General features: G+C 39.1%; 1 protein-coding gene across 1 annotated transcript in view; it reads right to left on the bottom strand.

The window, feature by feature from the left end:
- Positions 1–26,739, bottom strand: part of b3glctb (beta 3-glucosyltransferase b) — an 80,129-nt gene that overhangs the window by 47,442 nt on the left and 5,948 nt on the right. The window contains exons 2-3 of the mRNA XM_036594451.1: positions 23,314–23,353; positions 21,981–22,090 (exon numbers count right to left, since the gene is read on the bottom strand). Of these exons, the coding sequence (XP_036450344.1) occupies positions 21,981–22,090; positions 23,314–23,353 (150 nt within the window). The remainder of the gene's footprint in view (positions 1–21,980; positions 22,091–23,313; positions 23,354–26,739) is intronic.

The following is a 26,739-nucleotide window of genomic DNA, read 5'->3' on the forward strand; positions in this document are numbered from 1 at the left end:
CACACTCCTCGAGTGTTCTGTTGCTTTTATACAACAGCTAAATAAATAAAGTAATAAATTAATAAACTGGGTCGTGAACGCGGCGTTTAATATGTTTTAATGTTCGCAGTTCCTTCACCAAATTATAGTTCCTTAACAAGCAGCTTGTTGCTACGTCAGAGTAACGAGCTCTGCCCACTCGCTGCACAGCCGGCAGTTCGTTCACCAGCTCCCAAACTGTCATCACCACTGAGCAGCTTTTCAGTCGGCAGCTGTGACAGAAGAACAGCTAAACAACCTGGAATCAGCCAGAAATGAACCCAGTACCATTCGCCAAACGTGTAGTCTGATCTTCAGAGTCTGACCAAATCAGACTGAGCCATAAAACTGACACAATATCAAGTTTAGCTCAGTTTTGTCCGTTTTTGCCAGATCAGTATTAATGTTGTTTTGTTCCAGCCGGTCTGTAAAGCATCTTACAGCCCATTTAGTTTGGCGAATGGTGTTGGGTTCATTTCTGGCTGATTCCAGGTTGTTTAGCTGTTCTTCTGTCACAGCTGCCGACTGAAAAGCTGCTCAGTGGTGATGACAGTTTGGGAATTTAGTGTTGTCTCATCTTCAGAATCTGACCAAATCGGCTGTCGGTCAAATGTGATCTTAAAAGTGTCCATTTTCTGTTTGTGGCAAAGTAAGAAGTAAAAATGTTCAAATGGCCTGAGCGTCTCCTACAACTGTCAACATTGATGCTTAGCAACGGCGTCTCAGCGGAGTGAAAAAGAAGAACACTTCTCAACCAATCAGCCTGCCTGGCTGGTTGTATAAAACTACATAACCCATGGCTTGATGATGTCGTTTCCACAACTAACTTTGTAAACTTTTTTTGTCTGTTTCAGAGAAACACTCATTAAACTGTATTTCTGTCATTTACTGTCAATTACTAATTTGAAACATTGACACAGAGTCAATTTCATCTGAATATGGGGGCAACACGGCACGTTACGTTGTACAACCTCTGATATGCATCACTTGCAGTTCATTGTTAATCTACGTTTTGGGCGCAAACAGCAATGCAGCTGATGCCTTTTTATCTATGTATGAAACTATATATAGCAACACAGCTTACATCAGTTTACACTGCAGAAGTAATGTGGTTCAGTTATTCTGTTTTAGAATTAGTAAGTCTTCTTACAAGCTAAATAATTATGAATGCTAAAAATAAATACTCACATCCTCCAGTGTTGCTGTTACCAGCCTCTCCTTAACTGGCCTGTATTGTATATTCTTTGCAATTGAAGATCTTTATTGAAAGAGTCAGTGACTGTGAATACATGCACTCAATAATCCAATCATAATCGGATTTCTGCAGTGATCCGATTATTCAAATGGTCATGTAAACACCATACTTTGATCTAGAAATCCGATTAAGAAATCTGATAAGGCTGGATTTTAGCTCAGTAATCAGATTTCTCAGTGCACGTAAACTCGTACTCTGATTTCTTTTGAATTTCTCAGTATGCGCATACGCGAGATCAGATGGTGGTACTGGAAATAAGTGAGCAAACACGAAATAAAGGATTTGAATATTCTTCGTCTTCTAGAAGATGTAAGTTCATATTTTCAGGTAAAGTGACTCGATGTTTTAAAAAAAGCCGCAGCATGAAGTTTGAGTTTATGTTACATTTACGTTCTTATTCCATGAGTTTATTGGCTGGTTGCAGCGCAAAAATCCGATTACTGTCTGACTCATGTAGACCCAGAGTTTCATCATTATCTGATTACTCAAGAGCATGTAAATGTGTCGATCAGATTACTGACAAAATCTGATTTTCTGCAGTTATCGAATTATTAAATGCATGTAAACACACTGACTGTTAAACCAACTACAGAGTAAAAAAGGTAGTATATTAAATGTGTGGCTCTACTGTCCATGATTAAGCTTGGATTATGGATTATTGGATTATGATTAAATAGTCAGGTGAACAAAGGCTATTTAAAAAGATTTCTGCTTTAAATATATCTATAATACATGAACTGTATCTAGTGCTCAGTGTAAACAAGCTCATGAAATGACGAATATCTCATGCTTTTTTATGTGTGTACAGCTCATCTACACTTGGCACAGAGTCTAAGTTCACAGAGCCCTGTAGTGGACTGGACCGGCATGCAGACCCCACAAACACAAAACAGAAAGAGCAACAGACAATGGAGAGAAAAAGAGGCTGTCCTTAATGCATTTTATATTTTAAGCCATGATTTCATGTGAAGGCCATTTTTACCAATTCAAGATTCTAACAAGGCACATTCAGGAAGGAGTACAGGGGCTCTCTTGCGTGAGGCATGAGGTATGTAATGTTCCCGAATCTAATTGTGTTGAAGCTGAACCCAGGGAAAAGAGAAAGACCCAGAGAACCGAAATCCTTATTTTCTGTCTAAATACTTTAATCTTGCTTCTGTGGCCACGCAATTTACACAGAGTTGCCACTTCATTAACTACTTATTTCTACACTCGCTGCCCATTTTATCAGCTCCACTTACCATACAGGACTTTGTAGCTCTACAATTACAGACTTTAGTCCATCTGCATTTGTTGTTAAGCCCCTTTTACCCTGTTCTTCAGTGGTCAGCACCCCCACAGAGCAGGTTTTATTTGGGTGATGGATCATTCACAGTACTGTAGTAACACTTACCGGTGGTGGTGTGTTAGTGTGTGTTGCGCTGGTACAAGTGGATCAGACACAGCAGTGCTGCTGTAGTTCTCAATGTCACTGCTGGACTGAGAATAGTCCACCAAGCAAAAATATCCAGCCAACAATATGACCACTGAAGGACTGGAGGATGACCAACACAGCCTGTGAAGCAGCAGATGAGCTATCGTCTCTGACTTTACATCTACAAAGTGGACCAACAAGGTAGGAGTGTCTAATAGAGTGGACAGTGAGTGGACATAGTGTTTAAAAACTCCAGCAGCACTGCTGTGTCTGATCTACTCGCACCAGCGCAACACACACTAACACACTACCACCACATGAGTGTCACTGCAGTGCTGAGAATGACCCACCACCCAAATAGTACCTGCTCTGTGAGGGTCCATGGGGGTCAGTATTAGTAATTACCTTCCACTTGAGTTACACTGACTAACATGCTTATTTATCATGCACATTTCGAACGGAGCTCGCTACCTGAAATTTTCAACAATAAACACATGAATCATCAGGAAATATCAATTACACTGAGTAGACTAGATATCCAAATGGACGGCACTAAGGCCAGAGGATACCGAAATCAGTTAGCAAACCACCACTTTCATTACCAATTGTGGAGTTTTCTGGCTGCTTTCACAGTCCTGGTCTCGAAGGGCGAGACGTGCTCTCATAACAAAATTGCCTTGGGAGAACCATGAGACATTTTGGGCTAAATGTGGGTGAGAAAGTAGACTTGTTAGGGCAGAAACAAACTAAGTGGAAATATTTAAACCAGGAGTGAACAACTTTGGTCCTGGAGGGCTGGTGTCCAGCACTGTTTGGTAGTTTCCCTACTCAAACACACTAACTAAACCTGGTAATTCTTAGATGAGTTGAATCAGGTGTAAATCACCAAACTGTGCTGGACACCAGCCCTCCAGGACCGGAGTGGTGCACCTCTGATTTAAACCAATCCAACTACTCGTGAAGGCAGAACTCAAAATAGGAGGAAATGGTGCACTTATCAACATTGTCCAATGAAGCACAAGCCTGTTGTTGGCCCATCGATGTAACGCAAGTTAGCATGGCTGAAACATCCTTCAAAAAAATCTACTGAGGCATGTAGATGTGTGTGTGTGATGTGATGTTTGAAAAATCCAATATGTGCGGTAAGAAATAAACATTGTCCCTTGCAAAGGAAATACAACCCCATTTCCAAAAAAGTTGGGACGCTGTGTAGAACGTAAATAAAAATAGGATGCAATGATGTGCAAATCATGTAAACCATATTTTTAAAGGAAAATACTACAAAGACAACATATCAAATGTTGAAACTGAGAAATTTTATTGTTTTTTGAAAAATATATGCCCATTTTGAATTTGATGCCAACAACAGGTTCCAAAAAAGTCCAGCAGCGATTTCTTTACTTCTGAAAGACTCCGCCTCTCTGAGATGCTCTTTTTACACTCAGTCATGTTACTGACCTGTTGCCAATCAACCACCAGGTGTTTTTTAGCATTACACAACTTTTTCAGCCTTTTGTTGCGCCTGTCCCAACTTTTTTGGAACGTGTTGTTGGCATTAAATTCAAAATAGGCAAATATTTTTCAAAAAACAAAGTTTCTCAGTTTCAACATTTAATATGTTGTCTTTGTACTATTTCCAATGACATATAGGGTTTAAATGGTTTGCATATCATTGCATTTAGTTTTTATTTACGTTTTGCACAGCGTCCCAACTTTTTTGGAAATGGGGTTGTACATGTTCGTTAGCTAATGATAGTGACTCACCAGCTAGCTCGTTTTGCTTGTGTTATCATTTTATCCATGCCGTTAAAAGAGCACAGGCTAGAGGAGTTCAGAGGTTTTAGAGGGGTGCACTCTTGATCATGGCAGATTTCGCTGCAATTCGGCTCCAAAGGTTTAACAGTCTGTCCCCAGATGTGGGCTCTCATTAAGAGATCATGTCTTTTCACATTCCAACACACTGCATGCTGACATGCATGACATTTTTCAACCGACTCTGCTCTCACTATTCACCAGAATGTTCTCACTTCAGCCTCACTTTGGATTTCAAGTTGGTGGCTGAGTGAAACGAGCATATAGGTGGAGAACCACCCGTGTAAGGAAAGTACAGGAAAATGAACAGCCATATACAGAAATAGACAGAAATGCATTTCAACCATTATTTTAAAACAGACACCAGTGGGATAACAATTCAAACATATCCTGTCTTTGCTTATTGTGCATCTTGAGCTTTTTGTTTATACTCTTGACTATGATTTTGTCTGTACCCTTCTTGGATTTGGTTGCCGTGTTTTGACCTGTTTTTGTCTTCACTATTCTCTGGATGTCCCTTACCAGTAAGAACAAAATGTTCAGAGAGTGGAAGGTGGGGACCTAAGATCCCCATGTCTACGGTAAGTCTGAGGAATTTGTTTGGGACAATCATTCAGATTGTCACATCACCACGTCATATTTAGTTTGCAGGAAGATGAGAAAATCTCAACTCGACTTGTTCCTCGTCGCCCTGGCGCTGCGTCGCTTGTGGCTCAGTCAGACAGAAATGCATTTCAATCATTATTACAATTAACAATTCAAACATGCACGATGACTAACTGTGACACAGTACTACAGTGACCTAGTGCTGTGTTTCAATGCCACTTAACTAGATTCAGACCCTGGGCAAGCATCTCAAACACAAGCAGTTCATTTTCATTTTACGATTGAAAAACACCAAACAATTTCACTGAACCTGGACATAAGTCCGTCTAGTGTTCTGTATGAGCATCGATCAAGGCAGACACTGCTGTTTTTGTACGGCAGCTCAAATCTGTGGCACACACAGAGCGTTGGAGACCCTGAGCTTTCAGCACCGTAATCCCTGCTCTCGAAGTGCTCGCTGGCCCAAGTCTTGCTCCGGCTCAGCTGAACTGCACTCATTGACATTCACCAGACACCGGAATCAAACACACATTGAAGCAGTGAAGCAAAGAGAGCAGATGAGAATGTAATGAAGCCAAATCTTCACAGCAAGGCAGTGAGGCAGCTAGGCAGTAGAAAATAGCAGCCTCAAAAAAATAAATAAATAAATAAAAACAATAAAACTAAAACAACCCACCAATGTCAAACCGAAGTGCACCAAAGTCAGACCCAAGCTGCCTTTGTTTTATTTTGCTGGGTAACGTGATACGGGTGCAAAGGAGCCAAATAAGTTAAAGCAATAGTTTGGTGAAGAATCAAATCTTCAAAACTTTCACCAGCTGATTAGCCGAAACATAGGCTACGTTCACATTACAAGCCTCATCGCTCAAATCCGATCTCTCTGACACGATGGTTCACTCTCGTTTAGGTAAGTGACTCAAATCTGTCATTAATGTGAACCGGCGTCCCAAAATGACGCGCATGCGCACATCCTACTCAGTAACGTCACGTGAATGAATCACGTGCATCATCAGCACAAACTAACGAGCAGAACGAGCTTTGCTGAGAAGATAATTAATTCTGATCAGCTCTCAGCTTCATTATTAGAGCGAGACGAAGGAGAAAAAGGTGAGATGAGCTGCTTTTCCACCGTTTACAGGCTTTCACTTCTGTTCGGCGCTGCTGCCATGGTAACGCTGAATGATGGCGCAGTGGAGATGAAGCACATGAATTCCGATCTGAGCGTCACATTAAGGTCATGTGGCCACGAATCGGATGCGTATCCGATCTAGGACCATACGAAAGTGGCTCAGGTCGGATTTGAAAAGATCAGATTGGCATGTCACACGTTCCTGAAAACATCAGATCTGAGTCACATTAGGGCAAAAAATCTGATTTGTGCCACTTCAGCTTGGTAATGTGTACATAACCATGCTTGGTACAGGAAGTTTGCTTCCTTAGTTTTGCACCGGAACTACAAGGATTACATAGATAAGTGGACGCTTAAGTGACCCCATCACTTACTACTGTGTAAACTGCATGCCTAAATCATTACACACTTGCCTTAAACTGTGTTAAGTTGTTGTGAAATAGATGAACAACATAGACTTCTTTATGTGTTTATTCACCCCATATAACACAGTGTCACCTATAAAAGTAAATAAAAACTCATCAAAAGTGAATTACAAAGCTATTAACACTGTGATGGATCTTGACGCTTGAATTTTCTACATACCTTTGTTCATTTTTGTAGATCATACAATACAGTATTAAACAAGGTCAGAAACCACATAAGCACATCTATTAAAGACTGCTTAATAACTCCATGCTGAGGAAGTCCATTACTCAGAGCTTCAGTAGCAAAAGAAGTAAACTTCATCGAATGTACAGACTAGCAGGCTGTCACGCCACCCTCCAGACCTGCAGTACTGCACTAATCCTATGGACTCCAACTCCCAGAATCCATCTGGAGATCATGTGATACCATTCACCAACCACACATTGCTTCAGACTGACTGTTTGCTCACACCCATAGATGCCACGTTGGGTCCAGCCAGACACGTCAACAGCACCGCCATTTTGGGGCGGTCAACATCGCGGCTGGACTGCATTCAGTACCGTTACAGAGCGGCAGTTTAAGAAAGATACTGTCCAAAATTACACTATTTCAGGAATATCACACTCAGAAAGTGGGATAGGATTATATAACGAAGGGAACGCAGTGATCCACACTCATGTCTGTGTGATGTGTATTGTTTGTGTGGTGTTTGTGTAGATATGGCCGTGTGGTTAATGAAGCACAGAGAACCTGTTGATGTGATTGTTTTTCCTCTGGTTTTATATTAAGCTTTTCATTTAATAGTCTATTCAGGATCTTAACTTAACTCCCGTTCCACCTTAAATGGTGCTAAAATGGTTCTATTTTGGGAATAGAAACGAAATGCCAGTGAGAACAAAATGGTCAGAGAGTGTAGGGTGGGGACCTAAGACCCCCACATCTACGATTGGTCTGAGGAATTTGTTTGAGCCAATCATTTCATACTTAATTTGCATAAAGTTGACTCGGCTTGTTGCTCATCACCCCGGTGCCGCGTCGCTTGGCACCAAGGTTAAATCAGCTACAGGTGTCCAGTCATTTGCTATGGAAGTAAATCAGTTACTTCCATAGCAAACGACTGGACACCTGTCACTTTGTCGCCTGCTAATGTGAACGCATGCTCAGACACCAAACATGTAAATCTGCATCCCAGCCTCTGAACTCCATTACCCAGAACCCCACTCCCTCACATGACTCTCCACCGGTCTCCCTCACCTGACTACTGATTACACACACCTGTTTCTTGTTCATGTGCTGGTTAGTTTAGTATATAAGCCCGGGCTTTAGCTTAGCTTCTTTGTGAAGTGCTGTCTTTGTTCTCAGAGCCTTACTGAGCCGTCCGTCCGTCTGTCTGTTCGCCTTATCATGTGAGACCATTGCCTTGTTTGTGTTTTGACTTTGCCCTGTCCTTTCAGTTTTGTTGTGCTTTCTGGTTTGATCTTGTTTCTGATTTTGGACGTTGCTTTTTAGACCCTCATGGTTCCTGTTTTCCTGTTTTGGCTTTTGCCGTTGGACTGGCTGACTTTGATTTTGGATCCTCCCTTTGTTAATAAACCCATTTTACTTAATTGTGGTCTACAAACATGTGAATTCTGTCTGAGCCTGACACGTATAGAGATACAACAAAAGTTATGATTTGATGGTATGACACGTTTAGAATGCTTACATTAAATGACAACATACAGTGCATTATGAAATGCAAAACATGACCACAAAGGTCCCACATGGTTGGGCAGTTGAAGACGTGTGCAACTGAAGAATGGCAAAAAAAATCTGCTTTCTGACCAGTTGGTATCTTCAGTCCCCAAACGTTTGGGGTTAAAAGGAAAGGTGATGTAAACATTGTAAACAAGCCCCTGTCCCAACATTTTTGGAATGTGTTGCGAGCAGCATATTTGGAATGAGCACATATTTATTAAAAAAAGAAAAAAACTAAGTTAATGAGGTAAAACATCACACACAGTGTTTGGTAACACTTTCTATGAATGTCACCTTTGTAAGCATCTATAAACACATTCATAACATCTTATAATGCATTCATAAGACATTATAAACATAGCTATAAATATTTATAAAAATGCTTTATACATTATAGCCATGTTTATTGTGCATTATGAATTGTTAACATAATACATTATAAGTACTGATCATAACAAATTATAAGAGCTCATAAGTGGTATTTGTCCGCTCTAAGTAAAGTGAAGCGTACTGTACTAAAGCCTCCTCCAGTGTTCAGAGTGAGGCTTCAAGTTGAAGTATTTACTGAAGGATTTACTGAAACACTAAAACATTCACAGTAAAGCACATTACAGGCTTCAAATGTCAGAGTTTAACTAGAGCTGCCATCAGTGTTTTACCCAATGTGGGAAAGGTAATGTTCACCACCGTTAGCTTGGTTTTTGTCTTTATTTTATGCTCTCCAAGCTGGGACTGACTTCTTTGGCACTGACAGTATAACATGTTATTAACACTATTTATAATGCATTATATTAACAATTCATAATGTATAATAAACATGGCTATAAAGTGTAATTCAGTGTAATTCATTTTTATAGATATTTATAACCATGTTTATAATGCCTTATGAATACATTATAACATGTTATAAATGTGTTTATAGATGCTTACAAATGCAACATTCATAGAAAGTGTTACCCAGTGTTTTTACACTGTTTTCAACAGAATTTACTAAATCACTGTTTTCTGTTTTTATCAGTATTTTTCACATATTGTCAATTTCTTTTAGAATTGCGTTTGTACTTTAATACTTTCATACAATGAACTGAAATAAAGTAGTTAATCGCAAACATTTATATGGACAGGATTAAGTTTGAGCGCCTCAAAGAGAAGATTTTTAACTTAACAAATGTCTTTCCAGTATCAGATCTAGCAGTTCACATACTGTAGATAATGTGAGTGTTTTAAATGGTGTGCGGAGGCCACTTTTGCTCCCTACGCCGATGATCCAGGGAGGCTGACCAACCAACTATTATTCAAAATGTCCACTCAAATTTGTTCCTGCTGAGAAACCAGGGCTTGTTAACAGCCTCGCCCAAAAATAACACAGGCAGGCTCACAAACAGTCAAAGGACATTGTACACAACTGTTAAGCAGCATTAATAAGGTTTGGCAATGCTTTCTAGAACGTTCTGCATGTTGAGGAAGGTTTAAAGCTTTCCTCATCTTACTTTACAGTGGTGATGGAATGCATTTCCCTCCTTGAGGCTGGTTAGCGCTAAACAATGGCTAAAAAAGAAAACGAGAGAAAATGGAGAAAACAGAGTGAAGAAAAGTGGAAAAAGAAGAGAGAAAAGAGAATAAGAGATAGAGTAAGTAAATGCAGCAACAGAAAGAACCCAAAGCATCCAGGCAGCACCAGAGAGGGCGCAGGGCTAACAATTGGGCCAGTGCAGGGCAGAATAATGGAAAATAATGAAAGGGAGGCAGAGAGACGGGATACAAAAGAAGGACAGCGTGTAGGACAGACAGAGAGTGCTGACAGAGGAGGTGCCAATAAGGAGCTGGTGCGTCAGAGAGAGAAGCTGCCGCGACGAATGCGAAAGGAAGAAGAAGCAGGACATGAATTATATGAGCTGGCAAAAATAGGAAACACGAAAAAGGTATTATAAGTTACAAACCACAGGCAAAACCGAAGGGTCATAAGCATTCTTACAGGTCGCAGCTGCGGCTGAAATGGTTTCAGAGGCTCGCGCTATAGCCATGCGTCACAAGCGTCTTGCTGACGCATGTTTGTGAGAACTCATTTCCAAAAGCTGTCGATTAGCTGTGGCGTTGCCCTCTGTGGATGGCAAATTAAAGCATGCACAAATTAAGGGGGCATGGAAGCCTGCCAGACAGGCTATTTTGGACGGTCCCAGTGGCGTACACAGCCAGGTGCTCCCAATCTGCAATGTACGCAAACACTTTCAAACATTACAGCCTAATCTAGTGCTTCACACACTCCTTTTTTGCCACTGTAGCAGTGGCTTACAGGAAGACCTTCGTCCTGAACACGCCGTCCTGCACATCTGAGTGTTTTCCCTGCTCCCAGCATGGCTGATTAGACTCGATTAGATCAGGGATGCACCGATCAGACTTTTTCTCTCCTGATACCGACATCTGAGGAATTCATATCGGCCAATACTGAGTATCAATCTGGTGTTTTTTGCCTCTTTACTTTAAAATCTGCACGCCTCTTATAATGTGCTATTAATTTGTTAATAATGTGAGTTCATTTCAAACCACAATCTCAAAAAAAGAAGGTCCAGCTCAATGTTTAGATCCCAAATACAAAAACATTATTCTAATTAACCCTTGTGTGGTGTTGTGTGTGTGTTACTCAGTGGTCTGCTGGACCCACCACATTATTGTTTTATTAATCAATACAGCCATAACAGTTTATGTAAAAATACCAGATGTTTAAAATGTCACAAGTGTCCAGCGTAGGGTTCTCCTTTAGCAGCTGTAGCCAGTCAGCAGCCTGTCCATGTTGTCCACCCTCACACACACACACACACACACACACACTAACAGCAGGCCATGTAGGAGGAGAACAGAGTGAAGGACACAGCACCTCCACACTTTTACTCCCCGCAGGTTCACCCAACACCACATGTGTAATATAAATGTGTGGGGGGTGAACAGAGTGAAGACACTGAAAATGGGTTATTTTATATGTTCTTCACAGAAAATGAGCAAAGGCCAAGAATCTGAGGTTGAAATAATAATAAATCACATCATTTTTTCTTTTGGTAAACATTGAAAATGGGTCCCACAGACCTGAACACCACACAAGGGTAAATGACTGGGCTTTTCATAAACCAGTAATAAACTGTAGTGGTTGTGATTGTTTGGGATTATTTTGTTAGAGGTTAGAGCAGTAGGCATTAAAAAATCTATTTTGAGAATTTTTTATTTATCTGAGCCAAACCAATCTGTGTAGTATAATTTGAAATTTGTACAATGATTTTTTAAACCTCTTTAATTTACAAAATATCAAAGATCAAACTGAACCCTGACCTCAGGATTGAAAGTTGAAAACATAGATATACATATCTAGATGCTGAGTTGTCTCTTGTTCTCTATCTGAGGCGATACGTCTGCGCGTCCGCCATGTTGGAGCGGTCAAGATCCACTTGTGAACAAGTTCACTTGTATTGAGAGACGATGAGTCTCAGGATTAATTCGGCCATAACATCGGCCTAATTACTCAACTGATTTTCACCAAATTTGTTTAGTTATAATCCTCAGACACAGGTTAATCTAGGCTGCTCGGATCTGCTCTCAGTAGCATAACAATCTCACACATCAGCAAATCCATCAGTGTGTGAATCACTTCTAATCTTAATACACATAAAAATGAAATAAACCCCCCAAAACACAGTAAGAAGGAGCTAAAATTGACTTCCTACTCGCCAGCTTCTTGTTTGAGTTTTCCCGTTCCACCTTAAATGGTGCAGCTTCAGGGACCAGAAAGTGACAGCTGCACCATTTAAGGTGGAACGGGAAAATTCAAACAAGAAGCTGGAGAATAAGAATCTAACTTCAGGTTTGTGTAAGAAGGTGCTAACGTTAATCTATTATGAATATCTACACAGATTAAGGAATGCGGTAACACTTTCTATGAATGTCGTATTTGTAAGCGTCTATAAACACATTTATAACATGTTATAATGTATTCATAAGGCATTATAAACATGGTTATAAATATTTATAAAAAAGAATTACACTGAATTACACTTTATAGCCATGTTTATTATACATTATGATTGTTAATATCATGCATTATAAATAGTGTTAATAACATGTTATAATTTCAGTGCCAAAGAAGTCAGTCCCAGCTTGGAGAGCGTAAAGTAAAGACAAACACCAAGCTAACGGTGGTGTACATTACCTTTCCCACACTGGGCAAAACACTGATGGCAGCACTAGTTTAAACTCTGACATTTGAAGCCTGTAATGAGCTTTATTATGTATGTTTTAGTGTTTCAGTAAATCCTTCAGTAAATACTTCAACTTGAAGCCTCACTCTTAACACTGGAGGAGGCTTTAGTACAGTACGCTTCACTTTACTTAGAGCGGACTAATACGACTTATGAGCTTTTATAACTTGTTATGATCAGTACTTATAATGTATTTTGTTAACAATTCATAATGCATAATAAACATGCCTATAACGTATAAAGCATTTTTATAAATATTTATAGCTATGTTTGTAATGTCTTATGAATGCATTATAACATGTTATGAATGTGTTTATAGATGCTTACAAAGGTGACATTCATAGAAAGTGTTACCAGGAATGCTATAAATTACCGAACTACAAATCTTTAACTTTTTACTGTAAATAAATAACTACTACATAAAGTTAGGATCCCCTGAATAGACTATTAAATGAAATAAGCTTAATATAAAACCAGAGGAAAAACAATCACATCAGCAGGTTCTCTGTGCCTCATTAACCACACGACCATATCTACACAAACATCACACAGACAATACGCATCACACAGACATGAGTGTGGATCACTGTGTTCTCTCCGTTATATAATCCTATCCCACTTTCTGAGTGTAATATTCCTGAAATAGTGTAATTTTGGACAGTATCTTTCTTAAACTGCCGCTCTGTAACGGTACTGAATGCAGTCCAGCAGTGATGTTGACCACCCCAAAATGGCTGCGCCACTGACGTGCCTGGCTGGACCCAACGTGGCATCTAGGTATTTATATCTACGGTTGAAAATATGTTCACTGGTGCATGGTGCAAACATTAACAACAGCATTTGAACACAAGGCACATATTCAGGCACTCCTTATTACTGGCCTTGTATCACATCAAATTGAATATTAAATTTATTTCCAAGGGCCTTAAAAACAGTGGTTGACCTTAAAATGATAGTATGTGAAAATGCATGATTAAGCACTGATTTATAAAATGTAAAATTTGATGTGAAAATGTGCAGAGATGAACGCAGGTTTCCAACTCAATGTACGAACAGCAGTGCCAGGGTGCTACAGGTATCAGGGTAAGCGACTCATGAACACTCATAAATTACTACCGCTGCCATTTTTCAGATCAGTTTCTGTCTGCTGCATATTTTACATACAGTCAGTCACTACAGACAGTAATTTAGCCACATCTGCCTGTACTGAACAGAAAACCTGGAAAACTCAAGAAGATGCCCACTGGCTTCCTTTATAGGGGTGTTTTGAGTCAAAAGGCTTTCTGTTCTTTTTAAAAGACAGGAAAATTACTGTCCTTAGTAATCGATCATGTGCTACAGAAGTGGCAGACGGAGATTAGGTTGAAAAATGCTGGAGTGTAACTTTAAAACCACATATTGGGATCACTGTAGGTTGAAACGCAGGTGCTTAAATGCTGTGGCTTAACTTTGCTGCTGCCGTGATTTTTTTTTCCTCTCCCTCAAATGAGATCAGTAGCAGTCTTCAAAACTGTTTCATGGGTTTTCAAAATGCCTGCTTCACTCATTATGAAAACTGGGTTAAAAGGCAGGCTGCAAACGTGGGTAACAAGCTTTTAGAGGCATTGATTCAGCCTATTAAGCCTCACCTGGATGCCCCAGAAATTTTAATGAATAGTCTATCATCACATCCCACTCAATTCTAGAGTTGTGATGAGCTTTGAGACGAACTCCTAACCTGTATCCGAAAGTTATTTTGTCTTATATTGAACCTCTTACTTGTTCCCTCATATCTAACATCCTCGGCCTAATACTGATACAGCTAAATCACTCACTCAGTGTTTAATCTCACTGCTCTTTCCTCTGTGTGACCTGAGTGACACTACAACTGGTAAACTTGTATCTTAACTCCATTCAGTGCAGTTCAGGGCAGGAAGAGTTCCTCATTTGAGTCTTGGTTCCTGACTGTTTCTTTCCCAGACAGCGAGCATATATTGGTCCACTGGCGTGATGAGGTCGGCACCCCGCTGGCTATTTGCCACTGCCAGATTATTGTCCTGCATACAAGCTTTTCCTTAGTTTTTAATCTCCTCAAACAGATTTTAAATTCACAGAGCTTTTCATTTTAGATAAATAAACTCAGACAAATATTACAAACAACTGAGATATGACTAGGCCTGATGTGAAACGATTTTATAGAAAACGTTGCTGCTGACACTGTTAAAATGATTTTACTGATTAAAATGATTTACTAAACTAATTTACAATGTATAACTAAAGAAAGCTGGTAAAGTAAATTGGACTACGAGTAGAAAATGAGCGATAAGTGGAATTTTGTCTAACACTCTACATAACCATTAGTGGGCTGCCCAGAAAACGCTGAGCAAAAACACCAATGGACCAGAGCTGGGCGATATGGCCAAAAATGTCATCACAATAAAGAAAATGTCATATTGTTCGATATCGATACATATCGCGATAAATGTCAAATCATTATTTCTTTCAAGTTTGAAGGCTGATTTTTGCTCCTGGGTGGTTAATTGCTGTTTTAAACTATCCTTTATGGTGAGAACACGACAAACACTCACCAAACAGTGGAACATTTCACAAATCTGTCATGGGAGAAAGTGTCTGATTAGCTGTTTCTACCACCTGGAAAAGCACGGCTGCAGTTTTTGTAATAGTCATAAATTAAGAGAGAAAAGATTATTTTTAGCTGTCTGGTGACGAGCGCTCGGCTTTCCCGTTATAAATGCTAAACAAGTGGCCAACAACAATGTCAATGTCAACTTAATACGCACGGCAAACATTAGCTGGCTCGGTACGTCAGTGATGGATCACACCGCCTTACTGCCATCAGTCCCACCACATCCACATCAGAGCATATCACAGTATTCAGACACCAGTCAGCAGACGACTGGGTTTCTCTATGCTATTATAGTAGTTTAAGGGGTGAACCACAATATATCAACACCAGACAAACAGAGTCCTCCTTTTAGGTCCGTTTAAACTGAAATCAGTGCTTTTTTGTCTTGTTTGATCTACAGTATTATCAATTCTCTGTGCTGTGTGAGTGACGGAGCGCTGCTTCAAGTTAGCCAGCTGCTAAAAACAGCTAGCCTGAGAAGATAGTGCTCTCCCACAGCCCAAGGTGTCACAGCTTCCTCAGTTCACTGTAGTTTAAATCAGGGCTGTAACTCATATGAACCACTTCTTTCTTTCACTTTTATTGCTTGTGAATGCACTAATACTAAAATATGACTGGCGCCGTAACAGTGCTGTAGTTGTGAGGATCAGACGTGATTTAACGCTGCTAAAGCTGGTTAGGATGTTAGGAAAGAGGTGAGTTCACTGTAGGACAGTACAGTTACGCCACTGATCTCGTTACTCAGACTCGGTCACAGGAGAACAGAACGCCGGTCGCTCCACTCAAACAGGGAATATATAACTCCACCTTTCAGACGTTGCTAAAGTATATTTGGAGACTCAATTTTACTCGTCGCCCCCTCCCTCCCTAATTGAAAAACTCAGAAGTGCGCCCTCTCCTGGCGACAGCCGAGTAGTGTTTTTTTTTCCTTGCAGTAGAAAACGCCAACAGGGCCTTCGCTAGAACGTGAAAGTGTGAGAATGGTCTATTATATCGAAGATTTATCAAACATTTCTTATATTTCTCTTGAGGAAAAGTTATATCGCGATAATTATCGTTATCGTTTTATCGCCTAGCCCTACAATGGACTACCAGCTTTGCCATCAGCGGGCCAAAAGTGGTCCACTATCCTCTCGCTATCAGGGTTCATCATGCTCTTAGAGAGTTTTTCTGACACTGGCACTATCAGCTTGCTCATTAGGGGCACAGATGTGATTACTGAATGTTTAAATCAAATTTAGAATTATTTGTACAATAAAACAATAAAGTTAATTAGTGGAAACATGTCTATGTAGTGTTTTAATTTGAATACAGGTCAAAAAGAACTTCAAAAATCATTGGTGTCTGTTTTATTTACATCTTTCCCACCGTCGCTACTTTTCTGGAATTGGGTTTGTAAAAAAAAATGGACCAGGACAATTGAGTGTCCAAATATGGACCATTTAAATCACCAAAATCATTACCAATATCATTGATAATAACAGTAATACAAATAATAATTAAAATATCAATGCAAATTTTTGCAGTAAAATGACAGGTAAATTAGAATTTATAGACTTGGATCTTTATTGGTTCACCAGACCTTCATCTGAGTAGCCTAAGCATAAATGAACAGACACTTAAAGATTAGTCCCACAGTCTTTGCAGATCTGGCAAACATAGAAAATCCCAGAAGACCTCACTGCTGTGCTTGCATTTGAAAGAATTTTAGTGAGGAGGTGAATTTTTATTCATAGAGGATTTACATTTGGATTGTTCGGCTTAACTCAGGCCTGTGTAGATCGATCAGCCCTTGGCTATAACACATGCCGATTAGATTTTTGGGTGGAGCCACTGGATGCCCTAATGATTCTATTACAATCATTTGAGTGAGACAGCTGAGGTTGTCAGAGCCAGACTCCACAGTTTCTCTCCACAGGATGTGTGAGCGGAGAGACGACAGAGCTCAGTCTTCATTGGCTAGAAGCTCCACCAACAACCATGCAGACACAAAGGGTGTTTTTCCAGTGCGCATTAGAAAACAAGAACTGACACAAACAGGCAGGCAGCCAAAGCCATCTCAGGGTTCTTCAACTGTATATATGATTCTGTGTGCAGAACAGTGCAGTACATCATTTCATGTCAGCCAAGTCAATAACTAAAGCTAACTAGCAAAAAAAGCGGCTAATTAGTCAAATAAGACACCTTCAGAGTGGAACCGCTCCAGTGCATTGGTTAGAACCTTCAAACTACCCACAATTAACAATGTCATTGTCTTTTTGGTCATTTTATACCACCGTTAATTAATGACATTTTATATAATGTTTTCAAACATGTTTGGGCCCACAAACAACAAATTGCACATACTCCAGCAGCACTGCTGTGACTGATCCACTCAGACCAGCACAACACACACTAACACACCACCACCACGTCAGTGTTACTGCAGTGCTGAGAATGATCCACCACCCAAATAGTACCTGCTCTGTGAGGGTCCATGGGGGTCCTGGCCACTGAAGAACAGGGTAAAAGGGGGCTAACAAAGTATGCAGAGAAACAGATGGACTACAGTCTGTAACTGTAGAACTACAAAGTGCACCTATATAGTAAGTGGAGCTGATAAAATGGACAATGAGCGTAGAAACAAGGAGGTGGTCATAATGTTATGCCTGATCAGTGTATTTAAAAAGACACACATTGATGGAGAAAAAAGACTTGAGCGGTGTTCAGATTAGCAGATTTAACTGGCACTGAGTCAATTCAGTGTTTCCCAAATCCCCTTTCTGTGTATGGAAAGCAGGTTTAGTGAAGAGTAATGTGACATGTTGAGGTTTTAATGTTTGAACTGATTTTATTACTAGCAGTTTTAACTTTTAATAACATTATTCAATTTCAAATGATTTTGCAAAGGAATTCGATATCTAATATTCAAATTCCACATGTGCAAATCAAATTTCTGATATGAAGAAATCATCATTAAATATTTACTAGTTGAAAATTAATTTTCACGTGAGTAAACTAAATTTCTGATATCAAGGAAAATAAGAAATAAAAGCTAAAAAGGCTTGCCAAAGCGATTCAAATTTCAGCATGTCAATTTTTTTTTATTTGTAATAACTATCAAATTTCAAAAATTACTGTAATTATAATGAATTGGATAAAAGGACTGATTTTTTCAAATTTATTATCACCATTATTTATATTTAATTGAAAAAATAAACCTCACATGCTAATATACAATTTCTACAATTAAAAGTTTAATTTTTTAATAGTAGACATCTTCTGCTAAGAATATTTTGTTTTTTGGTTAACAGCTAAACAATTTATTATTATTTGTTAGCATTTCTTCCCATAAAATTAGTTTCCTTTTTGCTTAGTTTTTGTTTTTTATGGCAACTAAATGGAGCGTCACTTGGCAGGTCTTTCAAATGTTTGACCTCATTTACATTTGGATTTTGATTGGTTCTTGTTTATTACACAGGTGAAAAGACACCAACACATTAATTGCCCCCACAGTGACCTTATGAATAGCCCTTATTTACCTTGCTGCACATTTCGCATGGCGTAGCGCTGTCACTGCCAAGTTTTATGAAGCTGGCCCAGTGTCTACCGTAAAAGGTGCTATATAAACAAAGTACATTTGAGTACAGTTAATGAGGCAGATACAAAACACCTCTTAGAAAAACCAAAGCTCTTCATTTCACTACAAGCCGCAAAGTTGTTTTTTAAAATTAGCTTTCAAAATTGATCAGACCTTCCAAAATGCAAACACGAGTGCTTGCAGGAACCACTAAATATTCATACTTTCAACCTTTGAAGTTTTGTGATTGTGTGTGTGTGTGTGTGTGTGTGTGTGTGTGTGTGTGTGTGTGTGGCAGAGGCAGAGCGTGCAAATCACTGTCAAAACAGAAAACAAAAAAATACAAAAGATCCTCAGAGGTTCTTTGTCTTTTTTGTTCAACAATCAGGAACAATTAAAAAAGGATCCCATAGTGCTGTCCATCATTTTCCCTATCAGTAAGACTGAAGGCTCAGAAGATTACACACACACACACACACACACACACACACACACACACACAAACACAAACACACGCTGCATATAAATTATAAGTAAACCATTCACCTCAACTCATACAGCTTCCTCTAGACGTCCACATAGGCCTTGCTGAGAAATCAAGCTAAGAGTGCCCCCTTGTGGCAGGGGCATGTGTTGTGTCAGAAAACACAAAAGACCAGAACTCCTTGAGCTGAGACAATGACGAGCTGCACTTAGAGAACTGCTTTGAATGAATCAATTGTTCTGACCAAAGAGAATAAAACAACTTGTCTGTTCAGGAGCCGCTTTCATAACCACAGCAGATGGACCATTGTGGTGAATGTAAATATGGTTTCCAGCACTTATTCAGTCACATCCTTTACAGGAGATTATAAATAAGGAGATACTGGATTTCCATTCAGACTAAACCGAGCAGGCATAACATTATGACCACCTCCTTGTTTCTACACTCATTGTCCATTTTATCAGCTCCACTTACTATATAGGTGCACTTTGTAGTTCTACAGTTACAGACTGTAGTCCATCTGTTTCTCTGATACTTTGTTAGCCCCCTTTTACCCTGTTCTTCAGTGGTCAGGACCTCCATGGACCCTCACAGAGCAGGTACTATTTGGGTGGTGGATCATTCTCAGCACTGCAGTAACACTGACGTGGTGGTGGTGTGTTAGTGTGTGTTGCGCTTGTCTGAGTGGATCAGACACAGCAGTGCTGCTGGAGTTTTTAAACACTGTGTCCACTCACTGTCCACTCTATTAGACACTTCTACCTAGTCAGTCCACCTTGTAGATGTAAAGTCAGAGACGATAGCTCATCTGCTGCTGCACAGTTTGTGTTGGTCATCCTCTAGTCCTTCATCAGTGGTCACAGGACGCTGCCCACAGGACACTGTTTTTTGGTTGGTGGACTATTCTCAGTCCAGCAGTGACACTGAGGTGTTTAAAAACTAATAAGGACTAATAAGGGTCACTTGTTTCGCTCTTGTTTTGCTCTTCACTGTGCTTTCTTTGCCGCAATAGAAGAATTTCCCTCTAGGGTTAATAATAGTGATTGATCTATCTATCTATCTATCTATCTATCTATCCATCCATCCATCTGTCTATCCATCCATCCATCTGTCTATCTATCCATCCATCTGTCTATCTATCCATCCATCTGTCTATCTATCCATCTGTCTATCTATCCATCTGTCTATCTGTCTGTCTGTCTATCCATCTGTCTATCTATCCATCTGTCTATCTATCTATCCATCTGTCTATCTATCCATCCATCCATCCATCCATCCATCCATCTATCTATCTATCTATCTATCTATCTATCTATCTATCTATCCATCCATCCATCCGTCTATCCATCTGTCTATCTATCTATATCCATCTGTCTATCTATCTATCTATCTACCTATCCATCCATCTGTCTATCCATCCATCTGTCTATCTATCCATCTGTCTGTCTATCCATCTGTCTGTCTATCCATCTGTCTATCTATCTATCTATCTATCTATCTATCTATCTATCTATCTATCTATCCATCCATCTGTCTATCCATCTGTCTGTCTATCCATCTGTCTGTCTATCCATCTGTCTATCTATCCATCTATCTATCCATCTGTCTATCTATCCATCTATCTATCCATCTGTCTGTCTGTCTATCCATCTGTCTGTCTATCCATCCATCTGTCTATCCATCTATCTATCTATCTATCTATCTATCTATCTATCCATCTGTCTGTCTATCCATCTGTCTATCTATCTATCTGTCTATCTATCTATCTATCTATCTATCTATCTATCTATCTATCTATCTATCTATCTATCCGTCTGTCTATCCGTCTGTCTATCCATCTGTCTATCCATCTATCTATCCATCTATCTATCTATCTATCTATCTATCTATCTATCTATCTATCTATCCATCTGTCTATCTATCTATCTATCTATCTATCTATCTATCTATCTATCTATCTATCCATCTGTCTGTCTGTCTATCTATCTATCTATCTATCTATCTATCTGTCTGTCTATCCGTCTGTCTATCCATCTGTCTATCTATCTATCTATCTATCCATCTGTCTGTCTATCCATCTATCTATCTATCTATCTATCTATCTATCTATCTATCTATCTATCTGTCTGTCTATCTATCTATCTATCTATCTATCTATCTATCTATCCATCCATCTGTCTATCCATCTATCAATCTATCTATCTATCTATCTATCTGTCTGTCTATCCATCTGTCTATCCATCTGTCTATCCATCTATCTATCTATCTATCTATCCATCTGTCTGTCTATCTATCTATCTATCTATCTATCTATCTATCTATCCATCTGTCTGTCTATCTATCTATCTATCTATCTATCTATCTATCTATCCATCCATCTGTCTATCCATCTATCAATCTATCTATCTATCTATCTATCTGTCTGTCTATCCGTCTGTCTATCCATCTGTCTATCCATCTATCTATCTATCTATCTATCCATCTGTCTGTCTATCTATCTATCTATCTATCTATCTATCTATCTATCTATCTATCCATCCATCTGTCTATCCATCTATCAATCTATCTGTCTGTCTATCCGTCTGTCTATCCGTCTGTCTATCTCTCTTTACATCTGTGAGATATGAACCAAAAGAGTTATGCGAGCAGAAAACAATGTAGGAATGACCTTGTCGGATGTACAAGTACCTGTTTGAGGCTCTGTGCTTGATGGAAAAGATGAGCTCTCCTCTGCCCTGCCCTCTGGGCGTGGTAGGAGTTCCTCTGGCTCTGCATAACAAATACGACTTCACGGAGAGCTGAGAGAACGAGAGAGAGAGAGAGAGAGAGAGAAGAGATTTCACTCGTGTTTCCCATCTATACTTGTGCGCACCAAAGTATACTGACAGGCACTCACATGTATTTTGTCACCTTTTAACAACATCATATTTTCAGTTTGTCTCATTTTAACAAGCTGGTGGTAAATGGCCTCAACCCTTGTGTGGTGTTGGTGTGTTTGTTACTCAGTGGTGTGCTGGACCCACCGCAGTATTGTTTTTTTAATCAATACAGCCATAACAATTTATGTAAAAATACCAGATGTTTAAAATATCACAAGTGTCCAGCATAGGGTTCTCCTTTAGCAGCTGTAGCCAGTCAGCAGCCTGTCCATATTGTCCACCCTCACACACACACACACACACACACACTAACAGCAGGCCATGTACTACCAGCCTCTACTCTTCTGGGAAGGTTTTCACTAGATATTGAAACATTGCTGAGAGGATTTGATTGCATTGAGCCACAGATGCATTCGTGAGGTGAGTTACTGACGTTGGATGATTAGTTCTTGACCATAAATGCCGCCCCAACTCTACACCCCTATCTCTATACGAGAGATATTATAAAGAGCTCAATCACTGAAAAGAACACAGTTCCACTGTATCAAAGCCCAGTGCCGGGGGGCTTTATACCCCTCTAGCTGATGGCACTGGGGATGCTGACACATAACGACCTTAGGGCTCATGTGCTGCTGTTCCTGTTCTACTGACAGTGGGGTGTCTGGATTCTTTTGAAAAACGTGTAACTGTACACACAACACCAACTGATTCACTGGCTCCATTTCCTAAATTTGGATGACCAAAGCCAAATCAAACTACTTCATGGTTATTATCTCACCTTCCTATTAAGCTATTAACTATTAAAATTCTAAAAACAAATTACATCTTGTTTTAATGAAATACGGCATATTATGTGTTAATGTGGTTAATGTCCTTAGTTTTCCCATTTTACTTCTGTACAGATTTCTGGGAATTCTGGGATTGTTCATTTATACTATAAGACACAATAACATACCATCGTTTAAGAAAATAGCATGTAATCGTAAATGTTTACTGTAATATTATAAGATGTGTATACAGAGTAGAATCTACGAGACAAGTACAAGAAATATAACGAGATTATATATTCAGTAAATTGCTATTTTATCATTAAATAAGCGTTTTGTCATTGAAATAAAGGTCTTTCACCAAAGATAACTCACCGACTAGCTGGTTTACAGGCACTTGTCTGTCCACTGTTTTCTGTGGAAAAAGAATTAAGAACTTAATTAAGAAGTTACCAAGATTACATCTTATTGAAACACAGGTTGATACAGTTGATTGATATTAATATTAATATTAGCACTAGTACTCAGACCAGTATTTGTGAGCAACAGTTTTAAAGCTTAATGGTTTTATCTGTGTCACGTTGGAGGCATAGAGGCTGGACGCATGTGCGAATGGCTTTTATTGCAAATTCAAAACTTAACAAAGTCCAAAAGGCCCACCAAAGAAACAAATCCATAAAGTAACAAAACCAGAAACCAGGAAACAAACAGAGAAAATTCAAGACAAAGACTGAACCAAACACGGGTAATAAATACACAAAGGGAAAACGAGCAACACCTAGGAAGAACGAGAGGGCGGAGCTACAGACAGCTGAAGACAATTACAAGGGGGCGGGACCAGGGAGGAGACCAAACCAAAATAACAACAAAAGCACATGGAGAAACGTAAACAAAAAGCACATGGCTTAAACAGGGAAGACAAAACTGGACAATCAGTCAGCCCCAAGCGCAGCTCTAAGAACAGCGAGAGGTGAGAGAAGCTATCCTCACTGGAGAGCCACCTGCGGTCACATCATGGGTGGAGCTGGAGAGAGGAACTGCAGGAAGAGAGGGAAAAAAAACGGATGTTCAGTTCAGTAGTGGAGCCACTATGGAGAACCCTTTTAACCTAAAATGACACCAGTGATACTCGTGACTGTTTTTACTGGTGAAAACTCAAATTTGGAGATCTGTAATGATTCCAGATGTGCATTATACAATTTTTTACTAGTCATAATATTACGTACATATATCTATAAAGCTATTTTGAGTAGTTATATTGCTGCCAGGATGACATACCAATAATGTAATCTTCACTAGTCATATGTCACTATTGATTTACATGGAATTTCATTCTGTCTTGTGTATAAATACATTTTTACTAGTAAAAAATAAAATTACAGATGTTGACTGTATTACATTTGTACTACTAGAAACTCTAATACAGATATATATGCTTTAATTTTGACTAGTAAAAAATCCAGGTGCACATATCCATAATTTAATTTTGACGTAGCAATAGTAGCAATACTTATTCAAGATATTTTTAATATAGTTAGAATTAGTTATAATATGCATTATAGATAAGTATAGTTTTAAGATAAGATAAGATAATCCTTTATTAGTCCCACAATGAGGAAATTCTCAGTGTTACAGCAGCAAAGAGAGAGCGAAGCACTCAAGAAAAGAAATAACAAGAAGAGAATTAACAAGATTTTACAGTTTGTTACTTGTTACTTTACAGTAAACATATATAATACTAAAAGTAAAAAATAAAATAAAAATATAAACTCTATCCTTCACAAAAAGCAACAATATTAAGGATTATAATTAAATAAAAGCTAAAACATTTACACTGTAAGGATATTTTACCTGAATTTCACAGAGTTTGGCACATGAGGTACTGATCTATGTTACCCATGGGATGGTGAGGAGTTAACAATATAAACATTATAAATAGTAAAGCAAAAAACTTTACACTACAGAGATATTTTTAAAATATTGCACATGGAGTATTGATTATATTGCACACAGGAAAAGTGATAAATTCACAGTTTATGTTCTGTAGGAGTGTGAGGTCTAATGGGGGGTGGAGGAGTTTCTACTGGGAGCAGTGTTGGAGGTACAGTCTAACAGCAGCAGGAAGGCAGGACCTGCGATGGCGCTGCTTCACACACTTAGATCTCTAAAATGCAGTTGTAGATCTAGAATTTTATTTTGACTAGTAAGAGTAATATTACTGATACCTAAATGTTAAATTATAGCTAGTCACAATGCAGTTTTGACTAGTAATAACCACTTTTTTAACTCTGTATATGTAAGAAACAGATATCTATACTTACTTGAATAATTACTTTAATAATTAATATTAACATTAATAATTGTAATTACTTATTTTGACTAGTATGACTTACAATAGAACCAGTAATAATTAAAAATACCAAAAATACCACTTAGCCCTATCCCTCTGTTTTGCATGTTCAGGTCTAGGGGTAGGGTGTCCTGATTCTTGTTGAGATAGAGGGGTGGGGCGAAGTGTTGGGGCTACATGACCCTCCAAACAGAGGTTTTTCAGAGACTCCAAACAGAGAGATATGAGAAAAAAAGAAAAACCAGCAAGATGGAGAACAGGAGACCAAAGAAACATACAAATGTGAGAATTGTCTCTGTTAAAAAATTAAAATAACTATCATATTATCTTAGTTTAATGTTGTTTCAGTGTATTATGTTTATTTTCTTCATAACAAGCATAAAAAATCGCTAATAGCATGCTAATGTCTCTGTAGCTAGCCTCCAGTACTTAATTCATACTCTGTTCAATGAGTCAGATTCTTCCTTAAATAGTCCAGCAGTTCTGACGCCTGAAGCGCCAGAATGTAACTGCTGCTCCATTTAAGGTGGAACGGGAAAATTCGAACAAGAAGCTGGTGAATATCTGACTTCAGCTTCGTATCACTGAAGAATTAGGGGTGGGCGATAAAAAATAATTGCCCCCTCTTTGAAGGCATATGATGCCCTAAATGTGACTAAAGCCCAGCAGTGAGGAGCTGAACTTTACCCTCCTCTGCTGTCACTGCAGACTGGCAGGGTCGCCTACAGAGCAGCGCTGGTAGCTGTTAATGAAGTGATGCTCTTTTTATTTGAGGGTCCCATTTAGAGGAAGGATTTCAACCACTACCCTGTAACTCAGTTCCAAGGGGCGATGAGACACTCGAGAACAAGGGGTAGGGGTAAAAACAAGAAATGGGATTGAGCCTAGGTCTTACTAGTCAAAATTGTTTCAGATCAACTATGAAATTTGTATTTCATGCATATTTATGAGAGTGACACTAGGTGGGAAAAGGGTGGTATATGTGCAGCAAGTCAGCGCAAGACGGAAGGCGATCCAGAGGGAGAGGAACGAAGGGTAGAGGAAGAATCTGACTCATGAATTAAGTACTGGAGGGTTCCAGGAACATCGACAACATATCAGCAACCAGAAGATCAATTAAATTATTGACAATTATGAACAGTTTAACTAGCTAACACGTGTGCCAAGTAGCTTTACAGGCCATGACATTTTTATGGTGGGTTGGACCCTTAAAATTTAAAATAAAGCAGGGTTTAATTTGTGATTTCCCTGTCTAGGATCTAGTCGCACTGCACCACATAGTTTTAAAAGTAGGTCAACTTGTGATCTGCCCTGTCATTAAGTGTGCCTGATGGATACGCCCGTGTAAATAAACAGCAGGTTGATTCTGAGACCAGTTTGTGTGGATAGGTTGCGTTTCTTCTTCCATTGTAAGTGAAAACCAGGCCTAAGTCCTTTTTTTCTGGCCTAGT

This window comes from Colossoma macropomum, unplaced genomic scaffold (assembly GCF_904425465.1).
Source record: "Colossoma macropomum unplaced genomic scaffold, Colossoma_macropomum, whole genome shotgun sequence".
Taxonomy (NCBI): Eukaryota; Metazoa; Chordata; class Actinopteri; order Characiformes; family Serrasalmidae; genus Colossoma; species Colossoma macropomum.